We start from the raw sequence: 18,054 nt of genomic DNA, 5'->3' as shown, positions 1-18,054 counted from the left end.
ATATCCATATACCTTGGTGTAAAACGTCAAACGTCGCCGGGTGAACCATTTCCATTCAAAATACCTAGCGATCCTGCGAACGGTGTGTGTGTGTACGCGCTTTCTTGGTGCAGTCTTTTCTTTCGATTTTCTGTCTCTAATTCCTTTCTTTTAAGGGATGGCTTTGCCGATGGAACATGCACTTCGACGATCGATGCTGCTGATCCGTGGACAACCGGAATCGTCAGACCATCTGCAAGACATCCTGTTCGATACGGCCATCAAGTACACGCATACCGGCTTTCGCGTGCTGTTCTTCACCCAGAAACCACTAGAACGGGTTGCGAACAGCATCCGGGAACAGTTTAGCGATTTGTTCAAAATGATAACCTTCGTCTATGTGCAAACGCTCGATGCTGCGCTGAAGCGTCTGCTCGATCTACAGCGCTGGACCAACTGCATACCGGGTTTGATTATCGTCGAGTCGTTCGATTTACTGGCCCCATCGAATGCAAACGATATGCAGCCGAACAAGCAGGACTTTCAGCGTGTCCTGTTCCTTTCCACCCTAGCAGATACTGTTCGCACGGTTTCGATAAACCAGAAAGGAACGTGCAACTGCATCATTACCACGTCGAACCATGGTAGCACCATGGCAACGGTTCCGTTTGAACTTTTCTACCGGAAGCACAACGTACTCGATGTGGAACATGTTAAGGAATCTGCGGACATTCTTTCGATTATGATGGAAAATGAGCACAGTATAGACAATAATTTACCGTAAGCTGCTTGTCGGTAAGTCCTGGAACTGTGTTACAAAGCAAATATTGTGAAATGCAGCATTTGCTATGTCTTAGATCATACAGCTTGCCTTTATCAGTTTAAAAAAAATCCTTCACACTCAGAACAGAAGAGACTTCAGAAAGTGGAATTTGGAATTACTTTCTTTCACAATAGTACATTTCCTCGGATTGCCACAAACATCCACTGTTAACCATCAAACGAACGGTTCTACTGGCGATAAATATGTTGCTTACACAAACAAACTATCTCTCGAGTTTACAGCTTCCATCTTACTTTCATCTCAACTAGCATTCAGCGCTAGTCGAATCGATTCTACTTGGCCCACTCTAAGTTGGCGACCAGCGCCACATGATCCGAAGGAAACACGGGTGAAGGTATCGCTTCGTACATCGAAAGTTCCTGCTCGCTTGGCATCGGAATAACGTCGTTCACGGTCAAAACGCCCGTCTGGTAGAAGATGTAATCGATGCAAGCCGTGAATCCTACCGTGTAGTTCGTAAACGGTGGACACCCACAGGCCGAACCCATCTTGAACGGTTGCGACAGTGTCAAATTCTCGACCGCTTCCTCCTTATTGCTCTGCCAGTCGATAAAGTCCGCCCCGACGAACCGTTCCGTCATAAGCTTGTAGATGCCACACTCCGGTACCGAGTTAAAGTCACCGCAAAACAGTAGCGCCAGTTCGGATTCCTGCAGATTGTACTGCTGCCGGATCCGCTCGTACTGTTCGCGTACGTACAGCATGGAAAATCCAAACTGCAGCAGACGCACGTGATCAGCGTCTGGATGGAAGTAAAGATGCGTATTGGCCACCAGCAGATGTTTGCTCGTGTCGTGCTTACTACTGCGCAGAAGGGTAAGCTGCAGCGCGGACGATCGGTTTTCTACGCGCTCTACCAGCGGTTTCTTGTTCCGTATAATGTCCCAGACTTCCGGATAGCGTTGCAGAATTTCGCTGATAATCACACCATCCTTTTCAACGAGCCTACGAAAGCGGAAATGATTGATGTAGCTACACTTCCGGGCACTTATCAGGTTTTGCTTCGTACTTACTCGAATTTATCAGTGTCGTAGAACGTGGCCAGTCCCTCGGCCACATTACGTTTCGCTTTATAGTGTCCGGCTAGATTCTTCTGGTGAAAAATCGGCACCAGATCCAGACTGAATATTTTCGTGTCCACCTCCTGCAGACACACGATATCTCCCCTGTAGCCAAGAATCTCCTTTATGAATAGCTGCTTTCGGTAATCCATTTCAAGCGCGTACGGCGGCGTATACGCGAACAGTACCGTCCTACTGTAGTCACTGTCCGAGTACAGTTCGGCAAGCAGATTGTAAGACACCACCCGGAACTGGCCATCCTTTAGCTTCTGCTGGGTGAACAGATGTCGCACCTCGAACGGGCACAGTCCAGGTCCTGCCTGTACCGGTTGCGATGAAATGATTTCCGTCGCCGGACCTGTCCGCCCAGAAGCATCCTTTGGTGTGCAGCTGAACTTTAGGTGATAGCCAACGTCACTCTTTTGCACCATGTACGTCAACTCGGTGCAAACCGGCTCCCAGCGGATATGTTGCGCATTACCCGATGCTGGCATCTGGCCCCTCGACCAGCAGTACGCACTGGATTCGCGTGTCGCAAAGTGTAGCTCAAGTCGGGAAGGGTACACGTAAAAGTCGGCCAGCATGGAGGTGGGCAGCTTGACCGCGTGCACCTCCGGACTGTTGTACAAAATTTGAAAGCTTGTGTCCAGCACCGTAAGCTGTGCGTTGGGAAACTCACCAGCATCGAATTTCGCCAGTACATCCGCGATGGTCATGTTGGTAAGCTTCTGCTCCGCCGTGCCGAGAGACACTACTACCGGCACCAAGTCCGCTGGCGGCACTTCGGCTGCCGGTTCCGCGGCCGCAGTTGTCGCATTGTCGTCGGATGACGGCACAGGTTGCTTCTTTACCTTTTTCCGTTTATTTTTCTTCTGGAACTCTTTCTCCACATTCGTGCGGATACGGTCCAGGCTGCTGTCGATCGGTTCCGTAAGGCTGCGATTAAAGTTGAACACTTTGTCGATCTTGTACTGGTCCAGCAGCAGGTGGAAGCTGATCTGACACTGCTCCTCGCCCGGCAACTGTTTAAAATAGGCGGTCCGCATGGCGAAGCGCTGCTTCGGGGTGAAGTTGGAACCGTGCCGGAGTGAATATCCTGCCGATGATGGATACAATGACCGTGATACGGATAATGGCAAACTTGTTCCGTAAAAGAGACGGCAGGCCTGCGTCGCGCTCAACATTGAACGTGGGGACAAACTAGTACCACGGTCTGTGGTACGGCGGGGCAGACATGCACGAGAGTTTTTCGCCAGCACATGACAGGCTGTTTTTGCTTTCCACTTGACAGACCAGGAGAAACCTTTTTCGGCGCGATTTTTTCAATTATCCCCGTGGCCTGTTTTCGCGATGAAAGTAAATTAATTTTGAAAATCCCGACACGTTACACAAATTACTCCTTTCTCAAAACTCGTCCACATTTCGGCCTAATTTTTGGTTTGGGATTGTGTTGCGCCCAACTGTCAAAATTGCCCCATCGTGCATGGTTTGTTTTGAAAACACGCTCTGAACCGGCCTGCTATAACGTAATAATGTAAACAAATCGCCAGCCGGTGTGGAAAGGAATAGCGTGCAGGATTCACTATTTGCTGATTAAAATTGTAGTAAATACAGCAATAAATTGATAAATCTTCAACAATCAAGTGTTCGGTGCAGTTCATATTGGAACAAAAAAAAATCAAGAAGTAATTGGCTTCGTATCTCCCATCTCCCATCTGGCTGTGATTCGTGGTGTGATGCGCCACAACAAACATGTGTACTCATTTAGTATAGGCAAATAGAAACAATACTTCCATCATCAACTCTGCAGCTGATAAGATAAGTCCGGGCTCGCATTTCGATCGTCCACAATCGTAGCGAATAGTACGGAATCTGTAGCCCCGCGTATCGCACCCATCCATCGATAACAACAGAACGCAATTCATTTAGAAAAAAGAGGCTACAGTGTGTGATCGTGACCATGTTTCAGGCGCTGCAAAGAAGATCAACAAAATTGGGTGCTTTACGGCATGCTAGTAGACGTACATCGAGCGCATTAAGCACTAGATACTATGTCACCTCTAGCAACAGCGGGAATAAAGACAACAGCAGCAAAAGTAGCGATTTTTCCGATCAGGTAGAAGCAAACAAAGATAATCCCATCTCGCGAACACTAAAGCTCATCGGCAACGATGTGCAGCGCGTGAAGAAATTCATCCTACCGAAAGGCTTTACGAAACAGAGCGCTACAAAGGACAGTGCGTCGGAATCGGTGGAAAACTACCTGCAACGGTACCGGAGGGATGATTTTCAAACACACTGCGACGTGCTGGTGATCGGTGGTGGAGGCGTTGGATCATCGATCGCTTACTGGCTAAAAAAGCGTGCCCGGGAAGGACTGAACGTGGTGGTGATGGAGAAGGATTCGACCTACGCACAAGCATCTACCTGCCTGTCCGTTGGCGGGCTTCGGCAACAGTTTTCCATCGTGGAAAACATTCAGATGAGCCTGTTCGGGGCCGATTTTATGCGCAACAGCAAGGACTATCTCGGCGAGGACGTCGATCTAAACTTTACCCCGCACGGGTATTTATTGCTGGCGAGTGAAGCGGGCGCAGAACAGCTGGAACAAAACTCCAAGCTGCAGTGTGCACTCGGGGCGAAAAATGAGCTTTTAACGGCGAGTCGGCTAAAGCAGCGCTTTCCATGGATGAACACGGAAGGCATTGCGCTCGGTTGCCATGGATTGGAGAAGGAAGGATGGTTTGATCCGTGGGCACTGCTTTCGGGCTTTCGGAAGCGTGCCATCGAGTACGGTGCCCACTACGTCGAGGGTGAGATGGTTGGGTTTGGCTTCCAGCAGCAGCCGGACATGTTGGCCGAAGGCATCGAGGAGGGTGCGTACGAAGGCATTAACCGAGCGTTCGTAAAGATGAAGGATGGTGAAATGCGCGAGATAAAGTTTGCGATCGCCATCATTGCTGCCGGTGCGCAGTCGGGTGCGATCGCGCGCATGGCGCGGATTGGCACGGGCAAAGGAATGCTGTCGATACCGTTGCCGGTGGAACCGAGGAAGCGGTACGTGTACGTGTTCCAGTGCGAAAATGACCAGGGCCCCGGAATTAACACACCACTAACGATCGACCCGAGCGGGACGTACTTCCGGCGGGACGGACTGGGTGGTAATTATTTGGGAGGGAAAAGCCCGCTGCCTGAGGAAGAACCGGCGATCGATAATTTGGACGTGGATCATGGATTTTTCGAGCGGACAGTGTGGCCAAATTTGGCCCATTTGGTGCCGAGCTTCGAAGCGATAAAGATGAAAAGTTCGTGGGCCGGTTACTATGAGTTTAACACGTTCGACGAGAACGGTATCGTTGGACCGCATCCGTACTACAACAACCTGTACATCGCGACCGGATTTAGTGGGCATGGTAAAACCTTCACGTGGTGCAATTTTGTAAACCCGTTTTTTAAGTGCATTTTTCCCTTTAGGTATTCAACAAACTCCTGCCGTTGGACGAGCCGTTTCGGAGATGATCATAGACGGTGGGTTCCGATCGGTGGATCTGACGCGCTTCGGGTTCGATAGGATCATCGTCGATCAGCCTATGTACGAGGCCAACATTTTCTAGTCGTGCAATGTGCGCCAACCTATTGATTGTTAGAATCATTGAATAAAGTTTAAACAATACCTGTTTTTACACACACGCACACACATACGCCTCTTTTTCATCGAGGATTTATTGAACCTCGTACACAATCTATCGACAAACACGATGAATCCTACGCTACATTAACAAAATAGACAAACAAAATGCAATGATGAACAGGATATAACGAAGCGTACCGTACGTCGCTAGTCTTTTAAATAAACGCGAAACATCGTCCGGTTTGGGTGGTTTAATTAACGAGCCATCGCCAACCCGAGTCCAGGATGGTTGAAAGTGTGAGAGTGAATGGCATTATTACTTAAACTGGCCCGGCGTAGGACCGAACAACCCGCCCGCTTGCTTGCTCGCGGCACGCGAAGGAGCAAAGCCGAGCATTTTTTGTATATTCTGCCGGATGGACATCGTGCAGAGGATGTACAGGAAGATGAACGAACATTCGGTGTAGTCCTCCCCGGGCAAATTTCTGTGGCTCAGTCCCTGAATCCACGAAATTGGCACGAAAGGTAAGCGGGCGACGATGCGTCCATCGAAACTGTGTGCAGGTAGAAATAAAAACGAAGCGCGATTAGCGAAATTGTGGTCCGGACAGAATTCGCGCAGCGTAACCTTACATGCTGTTGAACATGCTGAGTAGGGCAGTGAACGCAAAACCGATAGCAAACATCGATTTCATCTTCACCAGCGAGAGATCACGGTTGTTGTTCTTTAGCTTCTCTTCGTCGCGTTCAATTTTCTTTTTGTGGTTCTTATCCAGAGATTCGCCGAGCGTTTCCTTGCGCTTTTCCACTGCAAACAAACACCAATTATCCATAAATGGAACTATCGGAGGCGATGTAATGTTAGGCGCCGGAAAACTTACATTTTTTGCTCTGCTTTTCGACCTCTCCCTTAAGCTTTTGGTATTTTTCCGTGCGATAAACCATCACCCAGGTGAGACCTACGGTAGCCGGGAATGAATGGATGGATTAATCTAGCTCCGCGCGCCAGGCCAGTACGGCGGTGCGATTAATTTGCACACTACTTAGCCACCGTCATTACCTTCACCCAGCAGGGCGGTGAAGATGGATATGAAAACAATCAGCAGCGTATCGGCCCACATGTTTCGCGAGTCTATCGGATGGTGTTTACGAGCTGTAGAGAGTATTTTTCATACAAAATTTAGAACAAATCCTGCAGCAAGTGTGTTTTTCCTGCGCCAGCACTGATTGATGTACCTGCTGATCACAATTGGCCGTCGGTGAGGCTCACGAAAGCTGTCAATTGCTGGTTGATGTGGAACAATACGCGCAGTCTCGATTTCCACTCAGAACGGCTAGCCGCTTGTACCGCTTCGTACTTTCAACGCGCGAGTATAAACCGCCCCAACGGCATCGGCTAAAACGTCACTGAGCTGCTCGAAAAGGATGACAAAAACGAGCCAAGTGCTCGATTTTCCATGACTTGGCACAAAACACACACAAAACACATCGTCCCGCAACTCGGAATTCTTTCAACTGTTGGCGAACATATTCACAGCAAAACCTGCAGCGCGGCTCGAGTGCATTGAAAAGAAAAGTTTAGTGAGGTTTTGGATTCGTTTGCTATTCGTTCCAGCCATGGTTTCTCAGACAGCAACACCGACGGCGACCGCAGCATCCGAGCCCATCGTGGATGTGGAGATGGAAAGTGCCGAAGATGCGGAGACGGCGAAGAAAGACGCCGAACTGCTGGCAGTACAGGAAATCCGTGACCACGCACGACAGATCGATAAGGCGGTCGTAAGTAAGGAGCCTCGCTTCATTCTGCGCGTCCTGCGCTCGCTTCCGACGACGCGCCGAAAGTTGGCATTGGTTGTGGTCCGGTCGCTGGCCGTACAGCTCTACCCAGCCGGACCGGAACGTGACGGTATAATGGCGTACATCGAAGACTATCCGGCCGGAGCACAGGAACCGGAACTGCCACGACCCCGGGCAGCGATCAAGAGCCCATTGCCGGAGGTTGACGCGTACTTCCATCTGCTGCTGCTGGTACGCCTGCTCGACAAGAACGATCTGCCGAAGGCGACCAAATGTTCGCAGGACCTGATGGCGAAGATCGTAGGCCAGAATCGACGGTCGTTGGATCTGATTGCTGCCAAGTGCTACTTCTATCACTCCCGTGTGTCCGAGCTGAACAACGATCTGGAAAGCATTCGTTCGTTCCTGCACTCCCGGCTGCGTACCGCTACGCTGAGGAACGATTTCGAGGGTCAGGCCGTGCTGATCAACTGTCTGCTGCGTAACTATCTGCACTACTCGCTGTATGATCAGGCCGACAAGCTGGTAAACAAGTCGGTCTTCCCGGAAACGGCTAGCAACAACGAATGTGCCCGCTTCCTGTACTACCTGGGACGCATTAAGGCAGCCAAGCTGGAGTACAGTGTGGCGCACAAGCAGCTGGTACAAGCGCTACGAAAAGCACCCCAGCAGGCCGCCGTTGGTTTCCGCCAGACGGTGCAAAAGTTGGTGATCGTTGTGGAGCTGCTGCTGGGAGATATTCCCGAGCGAAAGGTGTTCCGGCAGGCTGCGCTGCGCCGTTCGCTCGGTCCGTACTTCCAGCTTACACAAGCAGTGCGTATGGGCAATCTGCAGCGCTTTGGCGAAGTGTTGGAAAACTTTGGCGAACAGTTCCGCCAGGATCATACGTTCACGCTGATCATTCGCTTGCGTCACAACGTCATAAAGACCGCCATCCGTTCGATTGGGCTGGCGTACTCGCGCATCAGCCCGCAGGATATTGCGCGCAAGCTGGGACTGGACTCGCCCGAGGATGCAGAGTTCATCGTGGCGAAAGCGATCCGTGATGGAGTTATCGAGGCTACGCTGGATCCGGAGAAGGGTTATATGCGCAGCAAGGAAAGCACCGACATTTACTCGACCCGTGAACCTCAGCTCGCTTTCCACCAGCGTATTTCGTTCTGTTTGGATCTGCACAATCAGAGCGTGAAGGCAATGCGATACCCGCCCAAGTCGTACGGAAAGGAGCTGGAAAGTGCCGAAGAGAGACGGGAACGCGAGCAGCAGGATCTGGAGCTGGCGAAGGAGATGGCTGAGGAGGATGATGACGGATTTTAAGCAGCAGCAGTCGAACGACAAATAATCAAGCCTTTGTCGCGCATGTATTCAATTTGGGTGTAAAACTGGAGCGGATGAGAATCAGAAAACAACACGGCAACTTGCTTGCTCTTGGTATAGTTTATTCAGCGGTGTGTTCGTCCGGTAAAATGCGTATTTTCTTTTTTGAGTAATAAAGATAGGCATGACATAAAATTTCCACACTCCCACGTAGTTTGTGTACATTTTGCTGAATTTGCTTTCGACTGGAGAATAAGAATATGTTGTGAAAATTTGTAAATTAATAAATTTGTTTTTGGACAGAAAGATAAACGAATGAACGAAAGTTACATTTCAGTGCGGTACGTAACGCATGTCTGTCTGATAGACAATTTATCAGTGAAAACATTCGCACTTCATGCGCGGTTATTTGCCATCGATTGAAGTAGAAAATATGTTCGTTCTCTGCCTGGAAAGGCATTTAGATTAAGGGGTTTCTATTTCAATAAAACTTGCAGCCAACAAATTATCTTTTTTCAAAAACCAATTGGTAAACAATAACGGCTTCGTTAAAATGGTTGACAGCTTGTGACAGTAGTTTCGTTAAAAGATGGATGTTTTCTGCAAGCAAGAAACTGTACGCGACTTTCCATCAAGCAAGCGACCCGTCCTGTCCAAGACATTTCTCGTCGCGTTTATTTTCCATCGCTCTCGTCGTACTCCATTGTGTGTTCGGATTATAGTGTTAAAAATTGGTGTGGTCCAAAGGATAAGATACGCGTACAACACGCACACAACACAGAACAACCGAGGTGCGTTGCAAAGGGCATCACTGGAAAAGGGGTTCAGCTACAGCCGAAACACACGCGAAGGATAATAATGCTCAGTTGATGTGCGACTGCCGAGAAGGACTTTTTACGAAAATAGCGGGGCACAGCACCGACCAAATGGTGGATGTCAGAGAAAAGTGAGAAATTAGAACATCGCCCAACCGTTGCTACTTGGCGGATCGGCGGTGGATGCGTGCGGAAATATGGGTGAAGCTTAACAGCGGAAGAAAATAGGCGAAGAAATGGCCCGTAACTGCGGAAAGAAAATCTGCTCGCCACGGAGTATGTGCCTGTGCAGTTCGCTGTAATCCGCGGTACTTATCATTTTGACAGCCGCAGCCAATGTATTGGGGTGTAGCAAAAATCTAAGCCCTCCCTCCCCCCATCATCATTGTACCATTTTCCGGTTCCAGCACCGGAGAATTGGGCTTGTTATTTTTTTAAAGAGGAAAGTGATCGAGGTTCCGATTTTCACCCGCTGATCCACGCGCAACACACACCCGGATGAAAGCTTTTTGTTGGGCACCATCGTAGCACACAGAGGAAGGAGTGTTGTTCTTCGTTGACAGTGTACATCGCAGGGTGTATGGGTGTGTGTGTGTGTGCACGTGCGGTTGTGTGCGTGTGTGCGTATGCAAGTGTGTAATGTGTGTGTCTGTGCAGTTTATTTTTTCGTTCCGGAAAAGATTAATTTTCTCAGGGACATCAACCACCAGCCGTGAGGATTGTTGTGGAGAAAGTGTTATCCCATTAGAAAATGAAAGATAAAATAAGGATTGAGCACTAGTAGAAAGAACAAATAGGTAAAAGTAACTAAAAACGGTCTGTAATCAATGTTCATTTCTCGGAAGGGACGAATCTCTCGTCAAAGCCTCTGGTGCGTATCGCCAACACTGTTCTGACCGAGATTAGAAAGGTTTCCACGGTTAGCGTAATAGGTAGAAGATAAAAAGTAAGATTTTTGATTAAGCATACAAGGCTGTATCGGGTTCGGAGTGCACCTTCCTGTCCCATTTCGGGCATCATAACACCCCGGGACGCACCGGTGCAACCTGCCCCATTGTCCAATATAATATCGTGGCGAAGAAAAATGAGCCAAAGTGTCCTTCCCTATCGGAAGCAGTTGTTGATGTTTCCTGCTTACATTGCTTTTCCCGTAGACAAAGTCTTGTATGTAACATACAAGATAGGGTAGTAATTCACTGCATTACTGTGTGTGTGTGTATTTGAATCATTGCGCTAAGAAGGCAAGCAAAAACACTACGCAAATCGCGGAAACAACGTGCAGTACGGGTCAAATAGAACGCCTTGTTTGTGTAGTGTGTAGCATTAGCAGACCAGACGGGACAAATTCGTTCTTTGAGCTAATAACGTTGTATTGTTTTTATTTTTTTAGTTGGCATAACGCCTCCGGATAAGACTACTGGTGGAAAGTGACCACCGGAAGCGTGGAACACCCAGGACAAAAACTCAGTTGGCTTCGTTCAAGGGATGCAGAAATGATCAATACATGGCTTGCACTTGGAAGGACAGCGCGACAAAAGCATACGATTGTTTAACACAGGACGACGCTGAGAATGGCAGGAAGAAAGGCGACGGTTTTGCGCGTGTGTTGATTCCTGTACACGAATTTACTGCTGCTAAGTTGTCCCTGCGCTGGCCGATCACCAGTACGATAGGCCATCACTATCGCCACTAATCGTAACGGACATTCGCAAAGTATGGTAATGACATCGAGGACAGAGTAGTAGGAGACCTGTATTGATTATTCATTGGTGAAAAAGCCTACCACCAAACGCCGCCACTTTCGTTGCCTACGCCGTTGTGCGAAAGTAAACAATTCAGCCAACAAAACGAGACTACTAATACGCGTCAGTAAGCGTATACGGTGTCGGTTGGCGTGTTTACAAGCAACGAGGGTAACGAGAGCGAAAGGGATAACCAGAAGAGAGAGAGAGAGAGGAGAGGGGAAAAGGGTCGAAAGAACGGACACTTTTAAGAGGAAAAACAACACGAAACCCGTACTCCGCTTGACGCCGTAGAATCAAATGTGTTGCTGGAAATGATTTGTAACGAGGACGTCGTCAATTGGTTCAGAGATCTGAAGAGCTACAGCAGAATAGACACCATGTGCATCATGCTGAACATGTGCCTTCCGTTCGAGCTGCGGTTCCTCGGTACGTACCTGGAGGAGCTCGGCCGGCGGGACGCACCGGAGTTGCGCGGGGCTGAGCTGAAGGTGAACAACCCGCAAGAGTTTATCGCCGACATCGCGTCCGGCGAGCCGACCGATCAACGGATCCGGCGCAAGATGGCCCTGTTTCTGGCGCTGTACCGTGCCTGCAACCATGCGTACGCCAACGAGCTGTTCAAAACGCTCGAAGGTTGGGGTGCCCGGACGGATCTGCAGCGACTGTTCGAGGAGGATGATCAGCAGGAGCTGCTGCTGGTGTACACGATGGCGACCAACCATCCGGTGTTTTCGTTCGAGCAACGGTTGCACTGTGGTGAAATTTTTACCAAGCTAAAATCGTGGGAAACGAAAACCAGCCGCGAGGATGTGACGTTGGAGCAGCAACAGCAGCAGCAGCAGCAGCAGCATCATGCGCAACATCATCAGCACCACCAGCAGCCACCATCGCAGCATCATTCGATGGATTCGTTGCATAGCAACAGCCCGCAGCAGTCGCCGATACAGCAACAGCAGCAGCAACTACTCCATCAACCGCAGCATCTGCAAAATTCGACGCCACCTCCCGCTGTTCCACCGCCTGGAACGGCAACAATTCACGCACTGCCACCGAATGCGGCCATTACGATGCAAAACCTTCCGCAAGGTCCTGCATCGCTCGGTCAACCGATCACGCTTACCTATGCGGGATTGCCAGGATTGGGCCAGGTAAAGTATTTATGCGGCAATTCGGAGACCAGTGCAGACCGGAACCAACACAATTCTCGTTTCTTATCATTGCAGACGATTGCTACCGATGCCACACTGACTCCTACGCATTATCTTGAACCGTTGCATGCGTTGCCGGTGCAGACAGACTTTACGATTCCTCCGCCAGGACCACCAGCAGGAACTGTATCGTCACGATGGGTTCAAAACGTTTACCCTCAGGTAGGAAACATTCAGTAGAAATGGGTTGCAGTGTGTTAACGCTTTATGATTTTTGTCGTACTTTTTGCGATTTTGCTGTAGATATCCTTTCCACCGCCGGCATCATCCCCACACATGAGCAATCCCTCGTCACCGATACAAAGCCGTACGACAAGTCCAACCCGCATCCATCCGAGCAGTGTGCAGCATCGAATTAGCCGAAATCAGCAGAATGATCAGCAGCAGCAGCACCAGCAGCACCAGCAACAACAGCAACAACAGCAGCAGAACCAATCGCAAATGCAAAGCCTAAAACCTGTTGATGAGGTAGCAATGAACTGTTTCAGGAATTATTGGCTGTGGAAAGATTTAAATGTGGGTTTTTGCCTTTCCCAGGACCAGACAATGGTGATGCTGAGTCAGATGCAGCTCCGAAACGGCATGCGCCAGACGCATAACACGTTGCCCCGACAATCCAAGCAGAACTATGTCAGTCAGCTTCCGCCATATCATCATCAACAGCAGCAGCAGCAGCAGCAGCAGCAACATCATTCGCAGCGGGACAGTGGGATGTTTCACACGGCAAACTACAACCTAAAGGGCGGCATGATGATGGACATCTTGAACCATCAACCAAACTCAACGGGCAGCGATTCGGGTAGTTCGATTGGATCGACGGGCGAAGTTTCGCCACCGGAAACGCCCGGAGTTGTGCCGCCGACCAGCATGCCCACGATTCCACACCTCCGCTCAAATCAGTCGAACAACAACATGCGCAACATTAACGGGCGGCCAGAAAAGCAATATCCCTCGATGACATATTCGCAGCTCCATCAGCAGCACCAGCAAAGTGTTGCCCATCAGCAGCAACAGCAGCAGCAGCAGCAACAGCAGCAGCAACAGCAGCAGCAACAGCAACAGTTTGCCGGCGCTGATCTAATGGTCACCAGTACGGGGCAAACTTTTCTCACCACCGGCACGACCAACGGAGGTGCTACGATGAGTAGCACCGGCAACAATGGAGGTACCGGCAGTGGAGTTGTGTCCGGACAGGTGTTAATCAATCAGGCCACCCAGCAGGGCCAGTTTGTGTACGCCGGTGCGCCAGCATCCTTTCCGCAGGTAAGCGTATCGCATCGGTCCGTTACCAATGCAGCCCTTCCGCATGGTACCGCATACCGGACGGCGCCGGCCTATGCGCAGGCAATTCAATCGCAGCAACCACAACAGCAACCGACCGCCGAACCGATACTGTATCAGTATCATCCGACAGCGGTGGTAGCGGCTGCCGGTGTGCCTGGACAGACCGTGGTAGCAAACAGTGCGATACCGTATCTCCCGCCGCAGCAAACCTCCTCGACGGTGGCCAGCACGCAGACCAATCTGCCCGGTGCGGTACGATCATCACCCTCGCCACAGATTGGTTTACTGCAGCAGAGCAAGGTGCAGACGGGAAGCGGCTCAGTGGTTGCTTACGGCGCGACCACAACACTTCCGTACACCAGCAGTGCGCCATCGTGTTACAACTGTGGTTCGCTCAAGCATACCGGCCTAGACTGTCCCGAAGCGTCGATGGAGGATATGACGCGTACGTCGAATTTTACGCTCGATTACAACACGATAAGCACGAACAGTGCAACGTCACCGGGAACGGTAACAACGCCGACGACCGCTTCAATACCGCCGGTGGTTGGTGGAACGGGAAATAGCAATAACAACCAGACGCCCGGTACGGTCCCGGTAGTTGATCTGACCACCGTATCGGCCAATGTGTCATCGACCGAAAGCAGCAGTACGAGCAGTAGCACCAGCAGCAACAGCAACAGCAGCAGCAGCAGCAGCAGCACCGGTAGCAATACTAACAGCGGTAATGGTAATAGCAAGAGCAACATTACGACCAGCCTCAGCAGCAGCAGCAGCAGCAGCAGCAATATGATTAGTGCCAGCAGTAACAACAATAACAACAACAACCATCACCTTCACCATCAGCATCATCTTCCGCACCATCATCATCATCATCATCATCATCTCCACAACCACGGCAATAGTGGCAGCGTGAGCAGCAGTAGCAGTAACAGCAATAACAGTTCCATGGACGTGCCCCTGACGGGCGGCCTGTTGCCGGTGGATGCTGTTAGCGGCGGTGGCAGCAACAGCGGTAGCAACCCCAGTTCCGGCACCAGCACTAGTGCCGCCGGAGGTGGTGGCGGCAACGCTGGCGGTAACAGCAACAGCGCTGCCGGTGGTGGCGGTAGTAATAATAGTAGCAATCTCGTTAGTGCTAGCGGTAAGTGATAATCATTGGAGAAGGGTAGAGTAATCCGGTCGAATCGATCCGTTCTGGCGCTAGCAGCGGTGGCTGCATCTGTTGCGGCCGCAGCGGCACTTCTTCGTTCGTTTTCCTTGTCCTTGCTCACTCGTTCGCTGCATTCTGTCAATGGTACGACGGACCACAGTGCTTGAACCAGCAGTGAAGTTCAGGCCAGTCTGGGGGGTTAGCAGTAGTCGACGGGGGGATGCATGATGAGGCGGTCGGAAGGCAGACGGTCTTGTCTTCTTTCTGCCGATCTCCACCAATATTGATCGCTAATCCAGCTCGTTCGAACTGGGAGCCGAATGCGTCTCACCGTTTGCACGATTGAAGATCACCCCTTTCAGTGCACCACCGATCGTGTGATCGTGTCGTTTTTTGGGCCTGCTCTATCAACGATCGCGGACACAGAACCGCCTTTGGGGTCGAGCGAGGTTCGAAAACGATTGCTTACTTAGTCCGCGTATATGTGTAACACATCTAACGATAGCCATGATTTGTGTCTCCTCTCTGGGCTTGATCGAACAGTTGTAGGGGTATGCATAGCATGGACTGTGTGCGTGTGTAAATCTTCCCCATTTTATCTTTTAGTAACGACGACGTTTAGCATTAGGTAGGATAGGACGGTTTTTATACTTGAGCAAACTATAGCCTGACACACACACACACATACACACACACACACAGACACACAAGCGGATATCGAAATCCTGCTTGAGATGGAATGGTAAGCCGAGTTCGCCCTTTAATTGGCTTTATTTTAAAGGAAAGGACCCTTACGTAAATACGCCCTTTTATGTAAGCTTTGATAAGCGTTTTGATTATGATAACGACACTCGATGCAAGGCATGGCCGATGCTTTGCTGCTCATCATTATGATTGATTTATGTGTGTGTGTGTGTTCGTATAGTTTTAGTCTAAGTTTCGGACATTTGTTTACAATCCTCAAAAGTGAACTGTTTGCACTAAATTTTGTGCCATCGTGGAATGAACACACACATTACGCTCGTGCTGTGTGTGTGTGTTTGCTGTTATCGAACGTTTGCACACTTAATGTTTGCAACTTTTTGCAAAGGATCAGTTCTTGTGTTTTATCATTTATATTTTTTTGTATTTTAATATTTGTTTTTTATTCATGTTCGCGTTTTGGTTGTGTAGGGCAAGACAGGAGGGAGGGCGAGGGAGAGCGAGAAACAAGAGGACAATTTTATGTAAGTAGCTTAAGAGCAATGACTTATAGCTAGTTAAACGACGTTTGTTTATGCTACGACATGACGAACAGAGCAAGTATTGGATGATAATAAAGTCGATCGGGTGTTGGTTGTGGAGTTCTCGGAAAATAAGCAGCACGCTGATGGATGCACTTATCGCTGAAGATTCGTTCATTTCTGGTGGTTGTTGTTTCCCCTCCTTATTTTCAACCCGGTTCCACAACTGTTCCTGGCCTGTATGGCCAGTTGGTTGAAGGATGGTCCATTTGTTATGGCGCCATAGCCCGTATTGGCGGTATCTGAAAAGTTTTTCATTTTTCATTCATTCAGCTGATGGAACTATCATCTCACTTAATTTGTAAGCATAATTATGCGGTCCTAATTTGAACTTGATTGAATACCTGTACCATCGGTTGACCTATTGCCATTGATTCTGTCGATGCTTCTGGTCGATGCTGGTGCTAAATCGGTCTTCTCTAACTTGAGCAAATCGTGGCCGGATCGGAAAATTCTTCAAATCTTGCCAAGTACTTCATCATTACGACTTTGCTATTAACTTGTGTGTTGTTTACTGTACTATTCCGGGAGAACAGGAAATCAAATCTAATTAGCGCGCTGGAGCTAGATAGTTTTCTCTGTGAAGAAAATTGTCAGCATATGCAGCTTTTTTTTTAAACGTCTGCTGTTGACAGCGTTTCTATCGAGCCGATTAGAAAGCTTAAAACAGTCATCCATCTAATACAATGAAAGATGGTAGTCGGAGTTTGGATCGGAACCTAGAAAAAACACACATTTACACAGGTTTTTAGATAATATAAAACACGCCACTTTAGATTAGGGACTAGCGGCAACGCAAGCAGTGCGCGGCAACGAACGGAAACGAAATAAAGTCTGTGTAAAACGAAGGTAAGCACCGTAAAGCCAACTGAACATTTGCCCATTTTTTAAACAAGCTTCTAAAGCTGCGATGATCCGTTTAACGTGTTTAACAGAACAACCCATCCAGGGTTGGGTACGAATTTGAACAAAACAGAAGAAGAAGAAGAGAAAAAACATACAAAACATTGGAAAAGAAAACTTAAACAAAAGTCTGTTAGCTGTTTACGTATCGAAGTGGAGGAAATGAAGGAATAGTGAAAAAAGAAGAAGAAAAAAAAACACACACACAATCATTGATTAAAATCGAGATGTATAATGTATAAGCCCCACAGAAACACACAACATGCGTTAGTGCTTAAGATATGCAGAATGTCGTTAAAGAAAGAGACGGGGGGAGTGGTTGGGTTTTAGTTAAATAGAAATTTCAAATTTTAGAGAACAACAAATCTCTTCTCCAGCCACCACCACGTGCATGATTGTGTGCGCACGTGCAAGAAGTGGAAAGGATCCGCCGGAACATTAAACCACTCCTAGGGATAGTTTAACGATCTTTAAGGCTTTACATAGAACGTATCACCTGTACATACATATAGTGTAAGGAATCGAAGTTGTTGTGTGAAAGTGTTTTGTCCGTCGAAAAAAACAAGGGCAAAGGGGCTGCAGGATAGAACTCACTTCGACATCCTTAAAAGTTGGGGAAAGCAAGTAACGGGCGAGGGGAATGTTTGGCATCGGCGTGCTTATTTGCGTAGCTGCTATGCGAGCAAATGTCTTCAGGCAGGAGAAGTCGGTTGGAAGGAATGCCGGGATTTTTGTTGAGGTCGAGAGGTACTGGCGCCTGTCCTTAAGTTCTGGAAGCCAGAAAATGGCTTGCAACGACCGTCGCAACCAGGTTGCGGGAACCAGGAATAGCGGGCTTTTAACTTTTGCTTAGACCGTCCCAGAATAGTTGGAGCGTTTTTCAGAGAGAGAGACGAGAACGATTGTTATGTTAACTTTCCAATATATTAAACCTCAGCTGTCACGGATGCACCAACCCTGCCACCGTGTTTCGTTGTTTTACTTTTTCGCTACCTGCTCTGTTTATCCTTGGAAGCAGCAGCGGAAGATTATTA

General features: G+C 49.0%; 6 protein-coding genes across 11 annotated transcripts; 4 read left to right on the top strand and 2 right to left on the bottom strand.

Annotated features, from left to right (window-relative positions):
* Nucleotides 1-13: 13 nt before the first annotated feature.
* LOC118513355 lies at nt 14-1,028 on the top strand. Its single transcript, XM_036058987.1, has 2 exons — nt 14-82; nt 156-1,028. The coding sequence occupies exon 2, from the start codon at nt 158-160 to the stop codon at nt 761-763; it is 606 nt and encodes a 201-aa protein (XP_035914880.1). The 5' UTR covers nt 14-82; nt 156-157; the 3' UTR covers nt 764-1,028.
* LOC118513326 (2',5'-phosphodiesterase 12) lies at nt 822-3,187 on the bottom strand. The gene is made up of 2 exons (XM_036058933.1): nt 1,837-3,187; nt 822-1,768 (listed from the first exon to the last, which is right to left on the bottom strand). Exons 1-2 carry the CDS (start codon nt 3,066-3,068, stop codon nt 1,096-1,098), a joined length of 1,905 nt encoding a protein of 634 aa, XP_035914826.1. The 5' UTR covers nt 3,069-3,187; the 3' UTR covers nt 822-1,095.
* A 57-nt stretch (nt 3,188-3,244) lies between these two features.
* Nucleotides 3,245-5,577, top strand: LOC118513330 (FAD-dependent oxidoreductase domain-containing protein 1). The gene is made up of 2 exons (XM_036058944.1): nt 3,245-5,297; nt 5,359-5,577. Exons 1-2 carry the CDS (start codon nt 3,845-3,847, stop codon nt 5,496-5,498), a joined length of 1,593 nt encoding a protein of 530 aa, XP_035914837.1. The 5' UTR covers nt 3,245-3,844; the 3' UTR covers nt 5,499-5,577.
* Nucleotides 5,560-6,877, bottom strand: LOC118513348 (calcium load-activated calcium channel). 2 transcript variants are annotated; one of them, XM_036058978.1, is made up of 5 exons: nt 6,752-6,877; nt 6,576-6,668; nt 6,397-6,474; nt 6,149-6,323; nt 5,586-6,069 (listed from the first exon to the last, which is right to left on the bottom strand). In XM_036058978.1, exons 2-5 carry the CDS (start codon nt 6,634-6,636, stop codon nt 5,832-5,834), a joined length of 552 nt encoding a protein of 183 aa, XP_035914871.1. In that variant the 5' UTR covers nt 6,637-6,668; nt 6,752-6,877; the 3' UTR covers nt 5,586-5,831. The 2 variants fall into 2 exon arrangements, with proteins under 2 accessions (XP_035914870.1, XP_035914871.1); XM_036058977.1 differs by having other exon boundaries at nt 5,560-6,069; nt 6,576-6,787.
* Nucleotides 6,878-6,950: 73 nt separating this feature from the next.
* Nucleotides 6,951-8,838, top strand: LOC118513332 (probable 26S proteasome non-ATPase regulatory subunit 3). Its single transcript, XM_036058946.1, has one exon. The coding sequence runs from the start codon at nt 7,133-7,135 to the stop codon at nt 8,627-8,629; it is 1,497 nt and encodes a 498-aa protein (XP_035914839.1). The 5' UTR covers nt 6,951-7,132; the 3' UTR covers nt 8,630-8,838.
* Nucleotides 8,839-9,270: 432 nt separating this feature from the next.
* LOC118513318 (probable serine/threonine-protein kinase yakA) lies at nt 9,271-16,192 on the top strand. 5 transcript variants are annotated; one of them, XM_036058924.1, is made up of 5 exons: nt 9,271-9,420; nt 10,835-12,337; nt 12,413-12,559; nt 12,641-12,865; nt 12,941-16,192. In XM_036058924.1, exons 2-5 carry the CDS (start codon nt 11,501-11,503, stop codon nt 14,831-14,833), a joined length of 3,102 nt encoding a protein of 1,033 aa, XP_035914817.1. In that variant the 5' UTR covers nt 9,271-9,420; nt 10,835-11,500; the 3' UTR covers nt 14,834-16,192. The 5 variants fall into 5 exon arrangements, with proteins under 5 accessions (XP_035914817.1, XP_035914812.1, XP_035914814.1 ...); XM_036058919.1 differs by having other exon boundaries at nt 12,935-16,192; XM_036058921.1 differs by lacking the exon at nt 9,271-9,420 and adding an exon at nt 9,427-9,575 and having other exon boundaries at nt 12,935-16,192.
* The last annotated feature ends 1,862 nt before the right edge of the window (nt 16,193-18,054 follow it).

The sequence above is a fragment of the Anopheles stephensi genome, chromosome 3, assembly GCF_013141755.1.
Source record: "Anopheles stephensi strain Indian chromosome 3, UCI_ANSTEP_V1.0, whole genome shotgun sequence".
NCBI classification, from domain to species: domain Eukaryota; kingdom Metazoa; phylum Arthropoda; class Insecta; order Diptera; family Culicidae; genus Anopheles; species Anopheles stephensi.
This window is presented reverse-complemented; position numbering and strand designations above follow the sequence as displayed.

Excerpts from the sequence above, each read along its gene's own strand:
- LOC118513355 (XM_036058987.1), top strand. The coding sequence starts at position 158 with ATGGCTTTGCCGATGGAACATGCACTTCGACGATCGATGCTGCTGATC.
- LOC118513326 (XM_036058933.1), bottom strand. The coding sequence starts at position 3,068 with ATGTTGAGCGCGACGCAGGCCTGCCGTCTCTTTTACGGAACAAGTTTG. Across the intron at positions 1,769-1,836 it reads TACGACACTGATAAATTCGA|GCTCGTTGAAAAGGATGGTG; the intron begins GTAAGTACGAAG and ends CCGCTTTCGTAG.
- LOC118513330 (XM_036058944.1), top strand. The coding sequence starts at position 3,845 with ATGTTTCAGGCGCTGCAAAGAAGATCAACAAAATTGGGTGCTTTACGG. Across the intron at positions 5,298-5,358 it reads GACCGGATTTAGTGGGCATG|GTATTCAACAAACTCCTGCC; the intron begins GTAAAACCTTCA and ends TTTTCCCTTTAG.
- LOC118513348 (XM_036058978.1), bottom strand. The coding sequence starts at position 6,636 with ATGTGGGCCGATACGCTGCTGATTGTTTTCATATCCATCTTCACCGCC. Across the intron at positions 6,324-6,396 it reads CGAAAAGCAGAGCAAAAAAT|TGGAAAAGCGCAAGGAAACG; the intron begins GTAAGTTTTCCG and ends GTTTGTTTGCAG. Across the intron at positions 6,070-6,148 it reads CTCAGCATGTTCAACAGCAT|TTTCGATGGACGCATCGTCG; the intron begins GTAAGGTTACGC and ends ACCTGCACACAG.
- LOC118513332 (XM_036058946.1), top strand. The coding sequence starts at position 7,133 with ATGGTTTCTCAGACAGCAACACCGACGGCGACCGCAGCATCCGAGCCC.
- LOC118513318 (XM_036058919.1), top strand. The coding sequence starts at position 11,501 with ATGATTTGTAACGAGGACGTCGTCAATTGGTTCAGAGATCTGAAGAGC. Across the intron at positions 12,560-12,640 it reads TTCAAAACGTTTACCCTCAG|ATATCCTTTCCACCGCCGGC; the intron begins GTAGGAAACATT and ends ATTTTGCTGTAG. Across the intron at positions 12,866-12,934 it reads GCCTAAAACCTGTTGATGAG|GACCAGACAATGGTGATGCT; the intron begins GTAGCAATGAAC and ends TGCCTTTCCCAG.